General features: G+C 36.9%; 1 protein-coding gene across 1 annotated transcript in view; it reads left to right on the top strand.

Moving 5' to 3' along the window:
- The window catches only part of Pth2r (parathyroid hormone 2 receptor), a 66383-nt gene that overhangs the window by 10014 nt on the left and 38215 nt on the right, over nucleotides 1–18154 (top strand). The window contains exons 2-5 of the mRNA XM_090355216.1: nucleotides 3471–3573; nucleotides 13120–13230; nucleotides 13359–13474; nucleotides 16882–16979. Coding sequence (XP_090211342.1) covers nucleotides 3471–3573; nucleotides 13120–13230; nucleotides 13359–13474; nucleotides 16882–16979 — 428 coding nt within the window. The remainder of the gene's footprint in view (nucleotides 1–3470; nucleotides 3574–13119; nucleotides 13231–13358; nucleotides 13475–16881; nucleotides 16980–18154) is intronic.

Here is an 18154-nt window from a genome sequence, read left to right on the forward strand (position 1 = left end):
GAAGGGGATGGAGGAACTTTTCCTGTCCTGCCCAGTCAGGCAATTGTTTTTGACCTATGAGGATATCTGGCTTATTTTTTTTCCATATATTTTTATTGTAATTAATAGAAGGGTTACATTAGATTTTCCAGATAGAAGGTGCATTACTTCACATACATTGATACCCTTTCTCCTGTCTTGATCTCCATTTCCCTCCCCGCACTTCCACCCCTCATCTTGTTTTCCCCTGTTCCCTATCCAATTTCAAATAACCAAATACAAATATATCCAATATATCAGGTAACGAAGTGAGATACTGTAACAATATGAGATAACCAAGGGACAGCAAAAGAGATGAGAGATAACATAGTACATTAAGGACAACAATCACTCATTATATGGCTTTTGTTTCTACATCCTAGAGGTCCTTTCATTTAGCATCCTACTATATAGCCTTATGTATCTAGGTTTTGCTCTATTGCAAATCTCTGCTATGAGAGCCCAAGGTTTCTACTGATTATGACAAATGAGGGAACCCAATGAGCCTATATTCCTTTGAGTCTGGCTTACTTCACTTAATATGATTTTTTCTAAGTCTTTCCATTTCCTAACAAATGGGGCAATATCATTCTTTCTGACAGCAGCATAGAATTCCATTGTGTACAAATACCACAACTTGTTGATCCACTCATTAGCTGAGGGACATCTGGGTCGGTTCCATATCTTTGCTATGGTGAATAGTGCTGCAATGAACATCGTTGTGCTAGTGGATTTAGTATGTCCTTGTTTCTGGACAATTGGGTAAATGCCTAGTAGTAGAATTGCTGAGTCATAGGGGAGTTCTATGTTTAGTCTTTTGAGGAACTGCCATACTGCTTTCCATAGTGGTTGAACGAGTTTGCACTCCCACCAACAGTGTAGTAGTGATCCCTCCTGGCCACATCCCCTCCAGCATCTGTTGTTATTAGATTTCTTGATCCTGGCCATTCTAACTGGAGTGAGGTGGAATCTCAGAGTTGTTTTGATTTGCATGTTTTTTATGACCAGAGATGTTGAGCATTTCTTCATGTGTCTATAGGCCATTTTTATTTCTTCTTCAGAGAAAACTCTCTTTAAGTCTTTGGGACCCAGATATTAAACAACAGACCTATGGCCTCCTAATCTTTGACAATGGAGCCAAAAAAATAGAATGGAAGAAAGACAGCCTCTTCAACAAGGGGTGCTGCCGGAACTGGTTAAGCACCTGCAGAAAACTAAAGTTGGATCCTTCTTTGTCACCCTGCACTAGAATTAACTCCAAATGGATCAAAGTCCTTGAGGTAAAAGCCGACACACTGAAAACTTTACAAGAAGGAATAGGAGATACACTAGGCCTCCTTGGCACGGGTCAAAACTTCTTAATAAGGACCAAGACTCACAACAAATCAGAGAAAGGCTGTATAAGTGGGACTGCATTAAACTGCAGAGCTTTTGTATGGCAAAGGACATAGCTAGTAAATTAATTACCCTACAGAATGGGAGATCTTCACCAACCATACAACGGACAAAGGCCTCATATCTAAAATATATCAACAGCTCAAAAAATTGAATCACTCCAAAAATATGGCTTACTTTTTAGTACAGGTACTGAGATCTGATGGCTAAAATCCTTGTGTATGTTCCCATCCCCTAAATTAGCTTTTTAAAAATATTTTTCTTCTTAAAACCCATTGAAATAAATATGAGCATTGAACTATGAACATAATTAAGAAATCACCAGAACTATATACTGGACTATTCAATATTGAGCTGCCTCTGTGCAAAACTTTATTAGAAAAGAATGGATTCACAAAAAACTTACAGTCTGTCATACTATCTGAATAGTTCTGTACTTCAGTTTGAACAATGACTGATAGAATTGTCTTTCTACCACCGTCTCAAACATTCAGATATCTTAGTTCTTGCATTCATTAAAATAAACTTGATAATTACCAGGGGTCACAATGAAATACAAGAATTATTAGACTGTTCTTCTTTTCTGGGTTGGATGAGACTTAAGCATCTGTATTTCCATAAGTTATCAGTTTCCTGAGGTCAAACACCATACTTTGAATAATTGCTATCAATATATTTCATTTACATAAAACTTTCCAAGAACTGAATTTCCTTTCCCATTATTGATAGTACTGAAGCCAAATTGAGGTAGTTTTATCTAACAAGCATCCACTTGTTATGTGTTAGAAACATGCTCCAGGTTATGAACAGATGTCAAGATAGGAAGTAAAAGTTTTCCGGGGAAAGAAGCCTGTGGGACAGGTGTTATTAAATGCCTCTATGTCTTTTGTATTGCTGATAGTGTTCTTTTTTTTTGGCCAATGCTTTGAGAAGTTGGTTTAGTTATAAAGGAAAGTTCAAATTACTGAGACAGTATGATTCTGTAAGACTCCTGTGAGAATTCTGAATATATTATATGTATATATGTCTCACTACTAAAACAAAACTTACTTATTTCATAGATCGGCAAACCAAAGTCCAGAGCTGTTAAATATTTTGCTCAGATTATATTGGTAACTTTTTTTGGTAGAGCTACATATCGTGAGACAATAGTTATCTCTAAATTAGTCAAATTTATTCAAAATTCCTCACATTCTCATGTATTACATTTTTTCTTCAGGCTTATCAGGTAAAATAAAAGTATCCTACAATACTGAATTTTGAGTCTTGATAAGACTATTTCAGATAGCTTGATATCAAAATTCATTTTTAGGTATAATAGAAAATAGAGTCCAGGGCCCGGAGCGTGACCTAGTGGTAGAGTGCTTGCCTAGTGTGCATGAAGACCTAGGTTTGATTCCTCTGTACTACATGCATAGAAAAAGCTGGGAATGGTGCTGTGACTCAAGTGGTAGAGCTCTGGTCTTGAGAAAGCCCAAGGACAGTGCTCAGGCCCTGAGTTCAAGCCCCAGGACTGACAAAAAAAAAACAGTGTCCTAAAAGCTTATGTAGTTTGTTTGTTTTTTGATTTTTTTGTAATTAATAAAAGGGTTACATGATATTTGCCAGATAGAAGGTGCATTAATTCACATACATTGATACCCTTTCACATGTCTTGGTCCCCATTACCCTCCCCCACCCCCCATCTTGTTTTCCCCCCTTCCCTATCCAATTTCAAATAATCAAATACAAATATATCTGATATATCAGATAACAAAGTGAGAATCTGTAACAATATGAGGTAACCAAGGGACAGCAAAAGAGCTGAGAGATAACATAGTACCTTAAGGACAACAATCATTCATTATATGGCTTTTGTTTCTATATCCTAGAGGTCCTTTCAATTAGCTTCATACTATATGGCCTTATGTATCTAGGTTTTGCTCTATTGTAAATCTCTGCTAGGAGAGCCCAAGGTTTCTACTGATTATGACAAATGAGGGAAACCATTGAGCCTAAGTTCCTTTGAGTCTGGCTTACTTCACTTGGCAATGTTTGTGTTTTGTCCATTTCTGCAGCTGGACTTGGATGGCACTGTTACGATGGAGGAGCAGATCGTTCTGGTGATGAAGGCGAAGGTGCAGTGTGAGCTCAACATCACAACTCAGCGCCAGGAGGGAGGTAAAGATGCTGAGAAAATGTGCTCTATCTCCCGCCAGTCCTCACAGCTTCTCTCCCTATGTAGTGCCAGGGAGATTCTCATCCCCAAGCACAGCAATCCATTCCCATCTCTCTGCGCGCTCTCTCTCTCTCTCTCTCTCTCTCTCTCTCTCTCTCTCTCTCTCTCTCTCTCTCTCTCTCTCTCTCTCTCTCTCTCTCTCTCTCTCTCTCCCTCTCCTCTCCTCTCCTCTCCTCTCCTCCTCTCTTTTTTTTCCCCACCCTCCCTTTGTGGATTTAATATTTTAATTTTACTCAGGTATAGTATATATCCAGGTGTGGAATTGCTGGATCACATGGTAAGTCTGGTTAAGATTTTGAGACACTATCATTATCAGTTAACATCAAAAGGGTTCTGATTTCTCTATATCTTTTCTAACTTTTATTATCCTTTTCACTACAATAATTTCTGTGAATATATGATTTTTAAATTTCATTCCTATATGATTAATAGAAAATATATTTCCATGAATGTATTGGTCATCATAACTCCTCTTTGGAGAAACGTTCATGTTCTTTGTCACACTTTAAATTGTGTTATTTGTGTTTTTATTATTGATTTGCAAGTGGATCTTCACTAAGATGTAATCTACAGAAAATTCCATGATTAGTTACGTGAACTGCACTGTTTTGTCTCATATTGTCATTCCACTGTCTTTCTTTTTTGCTGCTCTATCTCTGTGTATGGAAGAGTGATTTTTGCAGTCAGTGGCTCAGAATCACTAAGCTGCACATTAGATCTCTTGGGAATCTACCTGTCTCCAAGGAGTACTCATGGTAGCTTCACGATGGTGAACTTGGAAAAGTAGGTTCAGTCCCTGTGGAGATTGCTTATAGGTTTAAGCAGGAAATTGCTCATACATGGAAGTTCACTTATACACACATAGTTATATTCTTTTTTCATATATTTTTATTGTAATTAATAGAAGGGTTACATTATATTAATCAGATAGAAGGTACATTACTTCACAAATATTGATACCTTTTCTCATGTCATGGTCCCCAGTTCCCTCCCCCCCCACACAACTTGATTTCCCACCTTCCCTCTTCTATTTCAAATAACCAAATAAGCATATATAAAATGTATCAGATAACAAGGTAAAATATTGTAACAATATGAGATAACCAAGGGACAGCAAAAGAGATGAGAGATAACATAGTACATTAAGGACAACATTCACTCATTATATGGCTTTTATTTCTATATCCTGGAGGTCCTTACATTTAGCGTCATACTAGACAGGCACTTTAACCAGTTAAGCAATAAGGCCACTACATTTAGCATCATATTATATGGCCGTATGTATCTACATTTTGTTCTATTGTGAATCTTTGCTAGGAGAGCCCAAGGTTTCTACTGATTTTGACAAATGAGGGAAACCATTGAGCCTGTATTTCTTTGAGTCTGGCTTACTTCACTTAATATGATTTTTTTCTAAGTCTGCATTTCCTTACAAATGTAACAATATCATTCTTTCTGACAGCAGCATAGAATTCCATTGTGTACAAATACCACAACTTGTTGATCCACTCATCAACTGAGGGACATCTGGGTTGGTTCCATATCTTTGCTATGGTAAATAGTGCTGCAATGAACATCGTTGTGCTAGTGGCTTTAGTATGCCCTTGTTTCTGGACTACTGGGTAAATGCCAAGTAGTGGAATTGCTGGGTCATAGGGGAGCTCTATGTTTAGTCTTTTGAGGAACTGCCATACTGCTTTCCATAGTGGCTGAACCAGTTTGCACTCCCACCAACAGTGTAGTAGTGATCCCTGCTGGCCACATCCCCTCCAGCATCTGTTGTCATTAGATTTCTTGATCCTGGCCATTCTAACTGGAGTAAGGTGGAATCTCAGAGTTGTTTTGATTTGCATGTTTTTTATGACCAGAGATGTTGAGCATTTCTTCATGTGTCTACAGGCCATTTTTATTTCTTCTTCAGAGAAAACTCTCTTTAAGTCTTTGGCCCATCTTTTAATGAGATGGTTGTTTCTTTGGAGATTAGTTTTGGAGTCATTCAATTTTTTGAGCTGTTGATATATTTTAGATATGAGGCCTTTGTCCATTGTAACACATAGCCATATTTTATAGAAAATGTAAAATAAGCGTATTTCCTTCCATTTGTCATGTTGTTTATGCACTCTCTCTTTATTTCTAAATTCAAGTGGAAAGTAGAGTGAAATTTGTTGAGCTTAAATTCCCAACAATTGAATGCAGTGGATATTGTTCTTAAAGTTAAGTGTTTATAATAAAGTATTCAGTAGAGTATTGGATTATAATTGGTTACAATTTTTTTCTTTTGCCAATCATAAGGCTTAGAATTCAGGGTCTGGGCACTCTACCTGAGTTTTTTTTCCCTCACAGATAGCACTCTACCATTTATATTTTTTTTATTGTAATTAATAAAAGGGTTACATGATATTTGCCATATAGAAGGTGCATTAATTCACATACATTGATACCCTTTCACATGTGTTGGTACCCACCCCCCCACCCGTCTTGGTTTTCCCCCCTTCCCTATCAAATTTCAAATAACCAAATACAAATAAATTCAATATATCAGATAACAAAGTGAGATACTGTAACAATATGAGATAACCAAGGGACAGCAAAGGAGATGAGAGACAACATAGTACATTAAGGACAACAATCATTCATTATATGGCTTTTGTTTCACTATCCTGGAGGTCCTTTCAATTAGCTTCATACTCTATGGCCTTATGTATCAAGATTTTGCTCTATTGCAGATCTCTGTTAGTAGAGCCCAAGGTTTCTACTGTTTGTGACATATGGCACTCTACCACTTTGGACCACAGTTTCACTTCTAGTTTCTGGGTGATTAATTGGAAATAAGTGTCTTACTGACTTTCTTGCGTGGGCTGGTTTTGAATCATGATTCTGATTGCAGCCTCCTGAGTAATTAACATTATAGGCCTAAGCCACCAGTGCTTAGCTGATGTTCACAATTTTTAAAAATTGTTATTTACTTCTCAATTAGTCAAGATCAGTAGTGTAATTTTCATAACTCTGATTTTTTTTTTGTTTCAGATCTGGGGCTTGAACTCAGAGCTTGGATGCTATCTAGGTTTTTTTTTTCTTCCTTTTTTCCCTTCAAGCCTAGTGTTCTATTTAAATCACAACAGCTCCACTTTTGTTTTTGTGTTTTGTTTTGAGTAGTTAATTGGAGATGAGAGTCTCATGGACTTTCTTGCCCAATCTAGCTTTGAACCATGATCCACAGATGTCAATTTCCTGAGTCATAAGAATTGCTGGCATGAGCCAATAATAGTGCTCTATGTGACAGTTTTTTTTTAATGCATTGTGGCTTTATGGTATATAAGGTAGTCAATTTTGATATTTAATAGAGTATGTAATCTCCAGTTTAAGAGTATGTTCTTTTACAGTGTTTACTAGGTCAAGCTTCTTAGTTACATGACTCATATATTGTTCATTTGTGACTTTTTATGTGTTTGATCTATTCTTTCCTGTAGTAAATATCTTAAGATATAATACAATGATGAACCTTCCACTGAAAAATTAGACTTTTAAAATTTCCTATATTCTGAAAACATTATTCCTTTGATAAAGCACCCTTCTTCTTTTTTTTTTTTTTTGCCAGTCCTGGTCTTGAGCTCAGGGCCTGAGCAATGTCCTTGGACTTTCTCAAGGGTAGAGCTCTACCACTCGAGCCTCAGCACCACTTCCGGCTTTTTGCTATGTATGTGGTACCAAGGAATTGAACCCGGGTCTTCATGCATGCTAGGCAAGCACTTTAACCAGTAGGCCAAACTCCCGGCCCTAAAGCACCCTTCTTATCTCTAGAATACATTTGCTTTCCACATTAGAATTTGTAGTCATTAAAATTATTATATGAAAAGCAGCAATATTTAATAAAAAGCCCTCATTTTGATTTTTTTTGTCTTTGGTAGTATTTGCCAATGCTTCAAAAATACTTCAATTGTGACACATGGCTCAAAAAATATACAAAACTGACCACTTTAAGAGCACTGTTAAATATCTTTGTTATCTCCAGAAGATTTTCAACTTACAAATGGAGAATCTGTATCTATGAAATTGTATTTTCCTATGTTTTCATTTAACTTCCCATATCCATATGCATCTTTTTTTTTCTTTAGCCGGTCCTGGGCTTGAACTCAGGGCCTGAACACTGTCCTTGAACTTTCTCAAGGCTAGAGCTCTACCACTTGAGCCTTAGCACCACTTCTGGCTTTTTTCTGTGTATTTGGTACTGAGGAATCAAACCTGTGTCTTTGTACATGCTAGGCAAGCACTGTACCGCTAGGCAAGCACTGTACCACTAGGCCAAACTCCCGGACCCATATACATCTTTTTATAAATAAGCCACATGTAGACTTTTTCTTGTCCTCTATTTGAGCACTCCCATTTATTTAATAAATAGTGTAGTCCAATTCCAATTCTAATTTCTCAGCTTTAATAGTTCCTAGGCTTATTTTTGTTATGTAACTACATCAGAACCCAGTTGCGAAGTGTAGAGGCTTCTAAGCTAAGTCTCTGCAGAACAACATCTAATCTCTTGTTTATTCCTTTGCTCAGTAGCCAGCTCAGCCCTGTTTAAGAGAATGTTGTTTATATCGATCTCAGTCTTTGTAGATGTCTTACACTAGGGGGGCGTTTTCTGAATGGCTAGTTTAATAGTATCTAAAAAGGGAAATGTTCATTTTCACCCTTAGAGGAAACACTGTCCCTATTGGTAGCTATGTTCTAACAAGGAGCAACTTCACTGTGAAGGAAACTGGATTATTATCTGTGAGACCTGAAGGAATTATTTTCTGTGAATCTTGTGAAATGTTGAGCTGGAAAACATCTCGAATAGTACCTCATTCATCATTAATTTCAGTGACTCACAGTTCACATTGAATATGACTATGTACCTACAGTGTGTTGTTTCTGAGGCAAGCACTGGAAAATATAAGATTGATGGACTCCTGGGGTGGTAAACATCTTTCTGGGATATTGTATAATTTTGACAACAAAGATATTCACAACCATAATTACATATAGCCATTGAAAAAGCATCTTGAATGGGGAGTGTTAAGGAAGGCTTCTCAGTCTTCAAGTTTCAGGATTTAGAATTTGATGTACAGGGCAGGAAATTAAAAGACACTGTAGGGAGAGATGGAGCAGTAGGGTGGTAAACCAGTCCATACTTTTCTGACTTGGGAGGGGAAGGGGAAGCTCAGAAATGGTGGGAAAAAGGGAGATACAATTTAGCAGTGAAACCCACTAGAAATTGGAAATGAAGTATATAAGGTTGGGGGAAGGGAAGTCAGGAGGGAAAAACTGGGAGAGAACGGGTGGGGCACACTGTTCAAATGGAAATGTTCTCATTACCTGACTTATGTAACTGTAGCCCCTCTTTTTTTTTTTTTTTTTTTTTTTTTTTTGCCAGTCATGGGCTTGAGCTCAGGGCCTGAGCACTGTCCTTGGACTTTCTCAAGGCTAGAGCTCTACCACTTGAGCCACAGCACCACTTCCGGCTTTTTTCTATGTATGTGGTACCGAGGAATCGAACCCGGGTCTTCATGCATGCTAGGAAAGCACTTTAACCACTAGGCCAAACTCCTGGCCCTGTAGCCCCTCTTTACATCACCTTTACAATAAAAATTTGAAAACCTAAAATAATTAAACATGAAAGAACAAGTTAGCTGGATATATAAACTTATGAAACATCTAGAGTTTGTGGTATTTGAATCTAGTGTAACATTTTTTTTTTTTGTCAGTCCTGGGCTTGAGCTCAGGGCCTGAGCACTGTCCTTGGACTTTCTCAAGGCTAGAGCTCTACCACTTGAGCCTCAGCACCACTTCTGGCTTTTTTTGTATGTATGTGGTACCAAGGAATCAAACCCCGGTCTTCGTGCATGCTAGGCAAGCACTTTAACTACTAGGCCAAACTCCCGGCCCTAGTGTAACATTTTCTTTTTGTGGATGAATAAACAATGAAAGGTAAATACTTTCTTTAAAATATTCCTCCATAAAGTAGGATAGAATTAAATATAAAAAAATTTTGGCCCATCTTTCAATGACAGTGCTTAATCCATGGAAATTGGTCCAAACTTTTTTCACCTAAAATTGTAAAACCTAGGATAACATATTGAATTTATTGGGTAATTAAAAAATTCATTTTTAAATGCTCTTAAAATTGAGAGACATATTTAGGAGTAAACTGTTGTATTGCCTGCCTTTGTTTTAAAATCAAATCAAATAAATACTTTAAAATATTGTCAGACACCACTGCCAGTTTTGACTATGAAATATTCTGTATTTCTGAAAAAATAAAAAAATTATATTTAGGTAGTTGTGCAAAGGAGTTGCTATTCCACAAAGCAGCTAATGAATTCAATACATTTTGATCAATGTCATTTCTGTAAACATTGTCAGTTATTGCTCACAACCCACCCCTTCCCTCACTTTACTTAATTTTGTAGTATATATATTGATTTTGGTGCCATTTAATAAGGCAGCTTATGTATACAATGCATTTTGGCCTATGTCACCTCCTTCAAAGTTTGCACCCTCTTTTACCCAACCCTTCCTTTGTTTTTCTTAATTTTTTGTTATATACAATGAATTCTTGACTGAATTCTACTCCTCCCTTTTCCCTTCCTTTGTTTACCCCTCTACCTTGGCCCTTCCCTCCCTTTTGTAAGTACCCATTTCCTAGTACTTTGTTTTGACTTATTCTTTCTAAAGAAGTACACTATTTGATCTCTAAGAACATAAAAAAATTTTCTAATGTCTAAGAGAGAAACAAAAGAAAATGTAAATATAAGTTCCTAGTTTATAAAAAGTACCCAAGGATTTAAAAATAAAAATTAAATTCTATTTATCCTGGTTCTAGTTCTAGGAATGCTTTTATCTTGTTATGAATAATGGAAAAGCTAAAAGGAAAAAAAGCTAGATTCTTGAATTTTTAGATTGTTCTGTATAAATATAACGGTTGAGCAAGCTTCAGTAATAATGAATGTTCCTGGCACATACAAAGGATTGCAGACTTATAATTAATGGTTTTAAATTTTAAAGGGAGAGTGATGAATCATTAGGCAATTAATTAGTTTCTTGCCAAATAAGGAAAGTATTTACTCACAGGATAATGAAGGTGTCCATGCTAATTAAGATCCCTGTATTTTCTGTCTGAGGTCACAGTTCTTTAATCTTTTCAACTCTCTGTGAATATTTATCATTCTTGTTGTCAAAAAGCCACCAGAGAAAGGAAGATGGCATACAAAAATTTCATTTGAGATTTAGTTTTCTGAACTTTGAGAGAGAGAGATTTATGAATGTACACATGGGGTGTGTGTGTGTGTGACATTGTGTAGACAAATGTGTAGAACATAAGAAAAAAATATTATTTTTTTGCCAGTCCTGGGCCTTGAACTCAGGGCTTGCGCACTGTCCTTGGGCTTTCTCAAGGCTAGAGCTATACCACTTGAGTTACAGCACCATTTCTGGCTTTTTCTATGTGTATGTGGTACCAAGAAATCGAACCCGGGACTTCATGCATTCTAGGCAAACTACCACTAGGCCAAACTCCTGGCCAGAAAATATTTTTATAGCAGCTTCAAAACTAATTATAGAACTAACTAGCCTTTAGATTTTATAGTTTTAGGAATACCTCATCCCATTATGCGACAACTCTTACATTGCAACATAAATTGTAAAGGGATGACTAGACAGAAAAACAAAGATATGTTTGCAAGTCCAATTCATGTAGAAGGTGCCTACAATGCACTATGGGCTGGTACCAGCCCAAAGAAAGCTGCTGGCTGGGCATCCCCATGTACACACCCCATGGAAGCTGCCCATTCTGGGTTCTGTTGCCCAGACAACACATGTTGCATTGCAAGACACCCTGTTTCTGGGAGGGAATGGAATAGAGTTTGGTCTGTTCTAGCCAGTTTCCTTCCTTCTCTCGTCCTTCTGCTACATACCTAATACATTTTCTAGCTCATTTGGAGAAGTACCAAGCAAGATGGGTGGGAGAACTAGGAAGTCCCAGTGCTGCATAGAGAAATTCTGCAGAGGAATAGCGAGAGTTTTGTCAGTTCCACAGAATGAGAGGGTGTCACTGAAGCTGTCAGAGAAATGAGGGTCTCCATTCATCTATTTTTTTCATATTTTTTATTGTAATTAATAGAAGGGTTACATGATATTTGCCAGATAGATGGTGCATTAATTCCCATACATTGATACCCTTTCACATGTCTTGGTCCCCATTTCCCTCCCCCCACCCCCACCCCTCATCTTGTTTTCTCCCATTCCCTATCCAATTTCAAATAACCAAATACAAATACATCCGATATATCAGGTAACAAAGTGAGATACTGTAACAATATGAGATAACCAAGGGACAGCAAAAGAGATGAGAGATAATATAGTACCTTAAGAACAACAATCATTCATTATATGGCTTATGTTTCTATATCCTAGAGATCCTTTCATTTAGCGTCCTACTATATGGCCTTTTGTATCAAGGTTTTGCTCTATTGCAAATCTCTGCTAGGAGAGCCCAAGGTTTCTACTGATTATGACAAATGAGGGAAACCATTGAGCCTAAGTTCCTTTGAGTCTGGCTTACTTCACTTTATATGATTTTTTTCTAAGTCTTTCCATTTCCTAACAAATGGGTCAATGTCATTCTTTCTGACTGCAGCATAGAATTCCATTGTGTACAAATACCACATCTTGTTGATCCACCATCAACTGAGGGACATCTAGGTTGGTTCCATATCTTTGCTATGGTAAATAGTGCTGCAATGAACATTGTTGTGCTGGTGGATTTAGTATGTCCTTGTTTCTGGATGATTGAGTAAATGCCAAGTAGTGGAATTGCTGGGTCATAGGAGAGCTCTATGTTTAGTCTTTGGAGTTCATTGGAACTTTGAGATGAATGTTAGATTCTCCAAAGGTATTGAAATTATTGGTGAACAGGTGAATCGAAATTTTGAATGTGTTTTGTGTGTCATGTTCATTGACAACAATTCTTACAGTAGTTACTTCTTAGTGGAGTTACTGCTGTGGCAGTTGAGGGAGCTGTAAATGGCTACTCAGGGATTTTCAGTGTGCTTCATATATGGATGGCTATAACTGCTTTCGCTAGCATATTTGGAATAATCAGGATGTTTTAACTTTTTTTGTTTACTTTTTAATGGTATTAGGGTTTGAACATGGTGTCCTGTGCTTGCTAGGCTGGTCCCATAGCACATGAGCCATGCTTCTAGTAATGATTTCAATATTTTAATTTTGTAGGGCAAAGGCTCTTTTCAATGGGTCGCTAAAGAGTTGAGGCTGATGACTTTTGGAATATGTACCTCCAATCTACGCCATTCTAGTTCCAGAGTTATCAGTTTGTTTTACTTTTTATTTTCTTTTTGTTAGTGATTTGAAATGTAGTTTGAATATATTTGTTCTGTAGTTTTCTCCATTGTATTCTCATTGTTCTTATTTGCTTTTAAATTTTTTCTCACCAGAAGGTAATTGCTTACCAGAATGGGATGGACTCATATGTTGGCCCAGAGGAACAGTGGGGAAAATATCAGTTGTGCCATGTCCTCCTTACATTTATGACTTCAATCACAGAGGTATTGAATTTTTCTGAAATGATTAAATTGAAATGAAAAATTTGGGATATTTCTTTCTTCCCCTCTCCTTCTTTGGTAAAAGACTCCAGGGGAACTGAGACACCTCAATATCTTCTTATGTGTTACAGGCGTTGCTTTACGACACTGTACTCCCAATGGAACCTGGGATTTTATTCATAGCTCAAATAAAACATGGGCTAATTATTCTGACTGCTTTCTGCAGCCAGATATCAGCATAGGAAAGGTAATGACATTTTTTTTGTATTTGTGAATCTCTAAGGGAAAGCAGGATGATGATTTTATGCTGTTTTTGATTGCTAACCATTATTATATAAAATGCCTTTGTTCTATGATACAGAGATCATAATAGACAAAGCAATGATAGAATCTTTCAGATGCTTGTGAGATACTGGTGATATTTTCCTTAGTTTAGAGTTATCTGGCTAAGAGACCTACATATATGCTTACAAAAATGTGTCATTTTGTGTTTATTTCAAGTATTTAACATTAAATGTATATATATAGATTAGTCTATATTATGCATCAACCCAAGTAGTCAACAACATGATTAATGATTTATTTTTAGTGACCTGTGAGTGACTAAATCTCATCCTTATCATTTAGAAGACATCTTTCTACTTCTAAGATTTATTAGAAAATGATTTCCTTAGTATATGATAGATCAGAGTTGTGGAATTAAAGAAAAACAAGGGCGTCATGTGAGTTTTCTAGCACAGTATATTCATTTCCCAGAGGTGAATCAACTGAGAACTAGAGGTTGATGGGTCTGAGTGACAACTAAGCAGTGCCTGCTCAAGGCAGAGTATGGAGCAGAGCCTGGATGCCCTAACTGTACATAAGTGGTGTTCGTAATATAGCAATCATAGTCATACTTCAAAAACTTCTAGACAGTTACTGCAAAGTTCTGTTAAGTAGTAAAAAAGAGTCCTGTTGAAATTTATATCATGTGGGCCGGGTGAACAAGAATGTATAGTGATATGTATAATCTATAATATATGTCTAATACATAAAATATATGCATAAGATATAATAATGCTGGAGTAAAAAATGATGATTCAATATATAATTTAGATGAAGACCCTAAGGACATTTCATCACATAGAAATGTCCCCCAAATCAGACATTTTTTCCCCTATATTCACTGATTTTTGGAGAAAGAAAAGAGAAAAGTAGGAATAGAGTGTTTAATTTTGTGTAAATAGAGCTTTCAAAACTTCTTCAGGGGCTGGGAGTTTGGCCTAGTGGTAGAGTGCTTGCCTAGCATGCACGAAGATCCGGGTTCAATTCCTCAGTACCACATACATAAAAAAAAAAGCTAGAAGTGGTGCTGAGACCCAAGTGGTAGAGCTCTAGCCTTGAGAAAGTCCAAGAACAGTGCTCAGGCCCTGAGCTCATGCCCAGGATTGGCAAAAAAAAAAAGTCATAAAACTTCTTCGGGGAAGTACTATCTACTTGAATGAGCTCTATGATCATTTGTTGAAAGACCATTAGTTTTGTACTTCAAGGTCAAATTTTTTAGATGAATGTTGTCAATAGGAAGAGATGGTTATATATTCTGTGATAGAACTGATGCCAGCATTGAGTTAATAGAAAATCCTTTGCATTAATTTTAGTCTCCTTGACAGTAAAAAAAAACATTTTCTGGTTATGGAAATTAGTTTTTAATTTAAAGCCTACAAAATGACTTGACTTACTCTGAGAAAAGAGGAACAAACATTCACTGATAATTAGTTAATTCTGTAGTAATCTTTATTTGTACATTACATGATGACACATGCTAAGTCTTTTTTTCTTCATATATATATATATATATATATATATATTTTTTTTTTTGCCAGTCCTGGGCTTGAGCTCAGGGCCTGAGCACTGTCCTTGGACTTTCTCAAGGCTAGCACTCTACCACTTGAACCTCAGCACCTCTTCTGGCTTTTTGCTATGTATGTGGGGTACCAAGGAATCGAACCTGGGTCTTCGTGCATGCTAGGCAAGCACTCTACCACTAGGCCAAACTCCCGGCCCCCTCTTCATATATTTTATATTGTAATTAATAGAAGGGTTACATTATATTCACCAGATAGAAAGTAAGGTACATTACTTCACAAATATTGATACCCTTTCTCATGTCATGGCCCCCATTTCCCTCTCCCCTTCCCCCGCTCATCTTGATTTCCCCCTTCCCTATCCTATTTCAAATAATCAATTACTGCTAAGTCTTTTATAGTCTTTGAAGGGGCCATTATATTAAATCATTTATAAAGAACCCAAACTTTATAAGCATTCTTAGTAATTACTATGCATTCTAAGAGTTAAAATCACCAACAATGGCTGATAAACCTAAGACCTACAGTATTTTATATAAATACAATCCAAAATGTGAAGAATTTTGTTAGCATAAATTAGTCTCATCAAAAATACAGAGTATTTTCTGTTGTTTATAACCCTTAAGAAGTAATTTGAGAAGACTTAGGGAAAGTAAATATCTTCTAATAAGAGAACTAGATTTCCCCTGAAGTTTTGATATACTGTAGGATAAAATATTGCTTATTTATGAGGCATAAATTATTAACGGTTGAAATGAAATTCTTTATAATTAAGGAAAAGTAACAAGCTAAAAACATATATGTATATACATAAAAATATATAGAGAGAATAAATACTACATTTTTATTGGGGAAATAAGATTAAAATACTCTTAGGCACTTATCTTTTTTCTCTAAATAATTTCTGTATCATTGGCTTGGCAAAATGAGGTAATTATTTTTGATAAGAAGGAAGAAACTGTAATGATAGGCCACACCTTTATTAAATTCTCTAGAATACAGTATATAAAATAAAATGAAATAAGAATAATTGACCCAAGGAAATGAAAAACAGGTACACTGAAAACAAAACGGTCACTGGGCTCAGTGGCTCATGGCTGTAATCCTAACTACTCAGGAGGCTGAGATCTGAGGATCACTGGTCGAAGCCAGCCTGGGGACTAAAGGCCTTGAGTCTCTTATCTCCAATTAACCACTAGAAAACAGAGAGTGGTGCTGTGGCTTCAGGGGTGGGGTGGTAGCCTTGAGCTGAAGAGCTCAGGGACAGAGTTCAAGCTCCATGACCCACCAAAACAAAAAAAACATTGATAAAGGAATAGAAAACCCAAAGCAGGAAGAGGAAAAGTGTCCCAGGACTGAAAGAATACTGTTAAAATGGCCCGAAGTGACTTACAGATTTGTACAGTCCCTGTACAAATGCCAGTGATAAAAATAGAAGACACAGTTCTACTGTTTACATGAGACCCCCAAGAGATCTTGACTGCTAAGATGTCCAAGAACAATCTAGAAGAATACGAGGTATGAGAACAGTGAAAGCAGACTGGTGGTGACAGAAATGGGAGCTGTAGATGTGTGGAGGTGGATGGTAGGTGGCTTTTTGAATATCAAAGGACACAAGTGAACTTAGTGTGTCACAACTGTCAAACTGCTCATATCAGATTGGTTCCTTCTATCACATGCAAATTACAGCTCAAAAAAGAGAAAGGGAACCAGAAATATTATGCCAAAATGTGACATTTTCTTTCTTTTTTAAACTGATGCCCTAGCAAAAATGTTCCTATTTTATATGTGATTGCCTCTCCCACTCCAGCAAGAATTCTTCCAGAGCCTCTATGTCTTATACACCATTGGCTACTCCATCTCCTTCGGCTCCCTGGCTGTGGCTATTCTCACTCTTGGCTATTTCAGGTGAGTGACTCCCGTGCACCTTTTCAGAAAGGGACATGACCTCATTCCTACTCTTGGAAGATACAGAGGTGGCATAATCGAAGCCCTTAGTGATTTTCCCCAGCACAGAATTGTGATTAAAACTTACTGTTATTATTTTATTTAAAATGTATTTCTCAGTGACAAATTCCATTTTATGTATGTGTGTGGGGGGCTGATTTTTTTGAAAGCATCAAGGCAATGTGACACGTCTAAGCCAAAACATCTATATTTCAATATATTTATTAGCAAAGTGATGTAACATGGAAATATAAAAACCCTTTCATGGACGATACAAGGACTTGTGCTTTTCTGGTGCGATTTTTGAGACTCAAACTCAGGGCTATATCTGTACTCAAGGCTAGAGTTCTACCACTTGTTTTTCTGGTGTTTTCTACCACCAGTTTTTCTGGTGGTTAATCGGGCATAAGAGTTTCACAGACTTTATGGCCAAGTCTGGCTTCCAACCACGATCCTCAGAGTAGCTAGAATTACAGGTATGTGCCACTGGCATCTGGCTTGTTTTACTTTGGCAAACGATTTTGGTGCCATTGAACAAAATTTATTCCAAATGATCAGACCTCAACACATGAAACACAGCATTGCCTGGCTTTGGTAGGTGTGTTTACCTACTATAAGCTTATTTCCCACTCAATGCAGGATAATCTAAACACAAATTTTGAGCTTCAACCTAGAGATCTATCAGAATATCTCTTGAAGTTGTGTTATGTACTCACGATGCTTGCAGTTAAATTTGTGACTCCAGTAGTTTACAAAGTAAGTAGTGCACCATGTGAAAAATGCTATGAAATATGCATAGTAATTTTGGAGGGTAGAAGAAGGAAATGAGCCAGGACTTTTACACAAAGAAAGGGCATATAAAATAAACCTGAATGATAATAGGATGTGATCAGAAAAGGCATGGGAACAAGTTTATCAAATAATATGTTTAGACCAAGGCAAGGCATGAAGTAGTTATAGATTCAGATTTATGACCAGCCCTTCGGCCAACCACAGTCAAAAGAAGTAATAAAATATTAAAAAATATCAAACTCTAGGGGACTGGGAGTTTGGCCTAGTGATAGAGTACTTGCCTAGCATACATGAAGACCAGGGTTTGATTCCTCCATATCACACACACAAAAAAAAGCTGGAAG

Source organism: Megascapheus bottae, chromosome 21 (assembly GCF_031878675.1).
Source record: "Megascapheus bottae isolate mThoBot1 chromosome 21, mThoBot2.hap1, whole genome shotgun sequence".
NCBI lineage: Eukaryota > Metazoa > Chordata > Mammalia > Rodentia > Geomyidae > Megascapheus > Megascapheus bottae.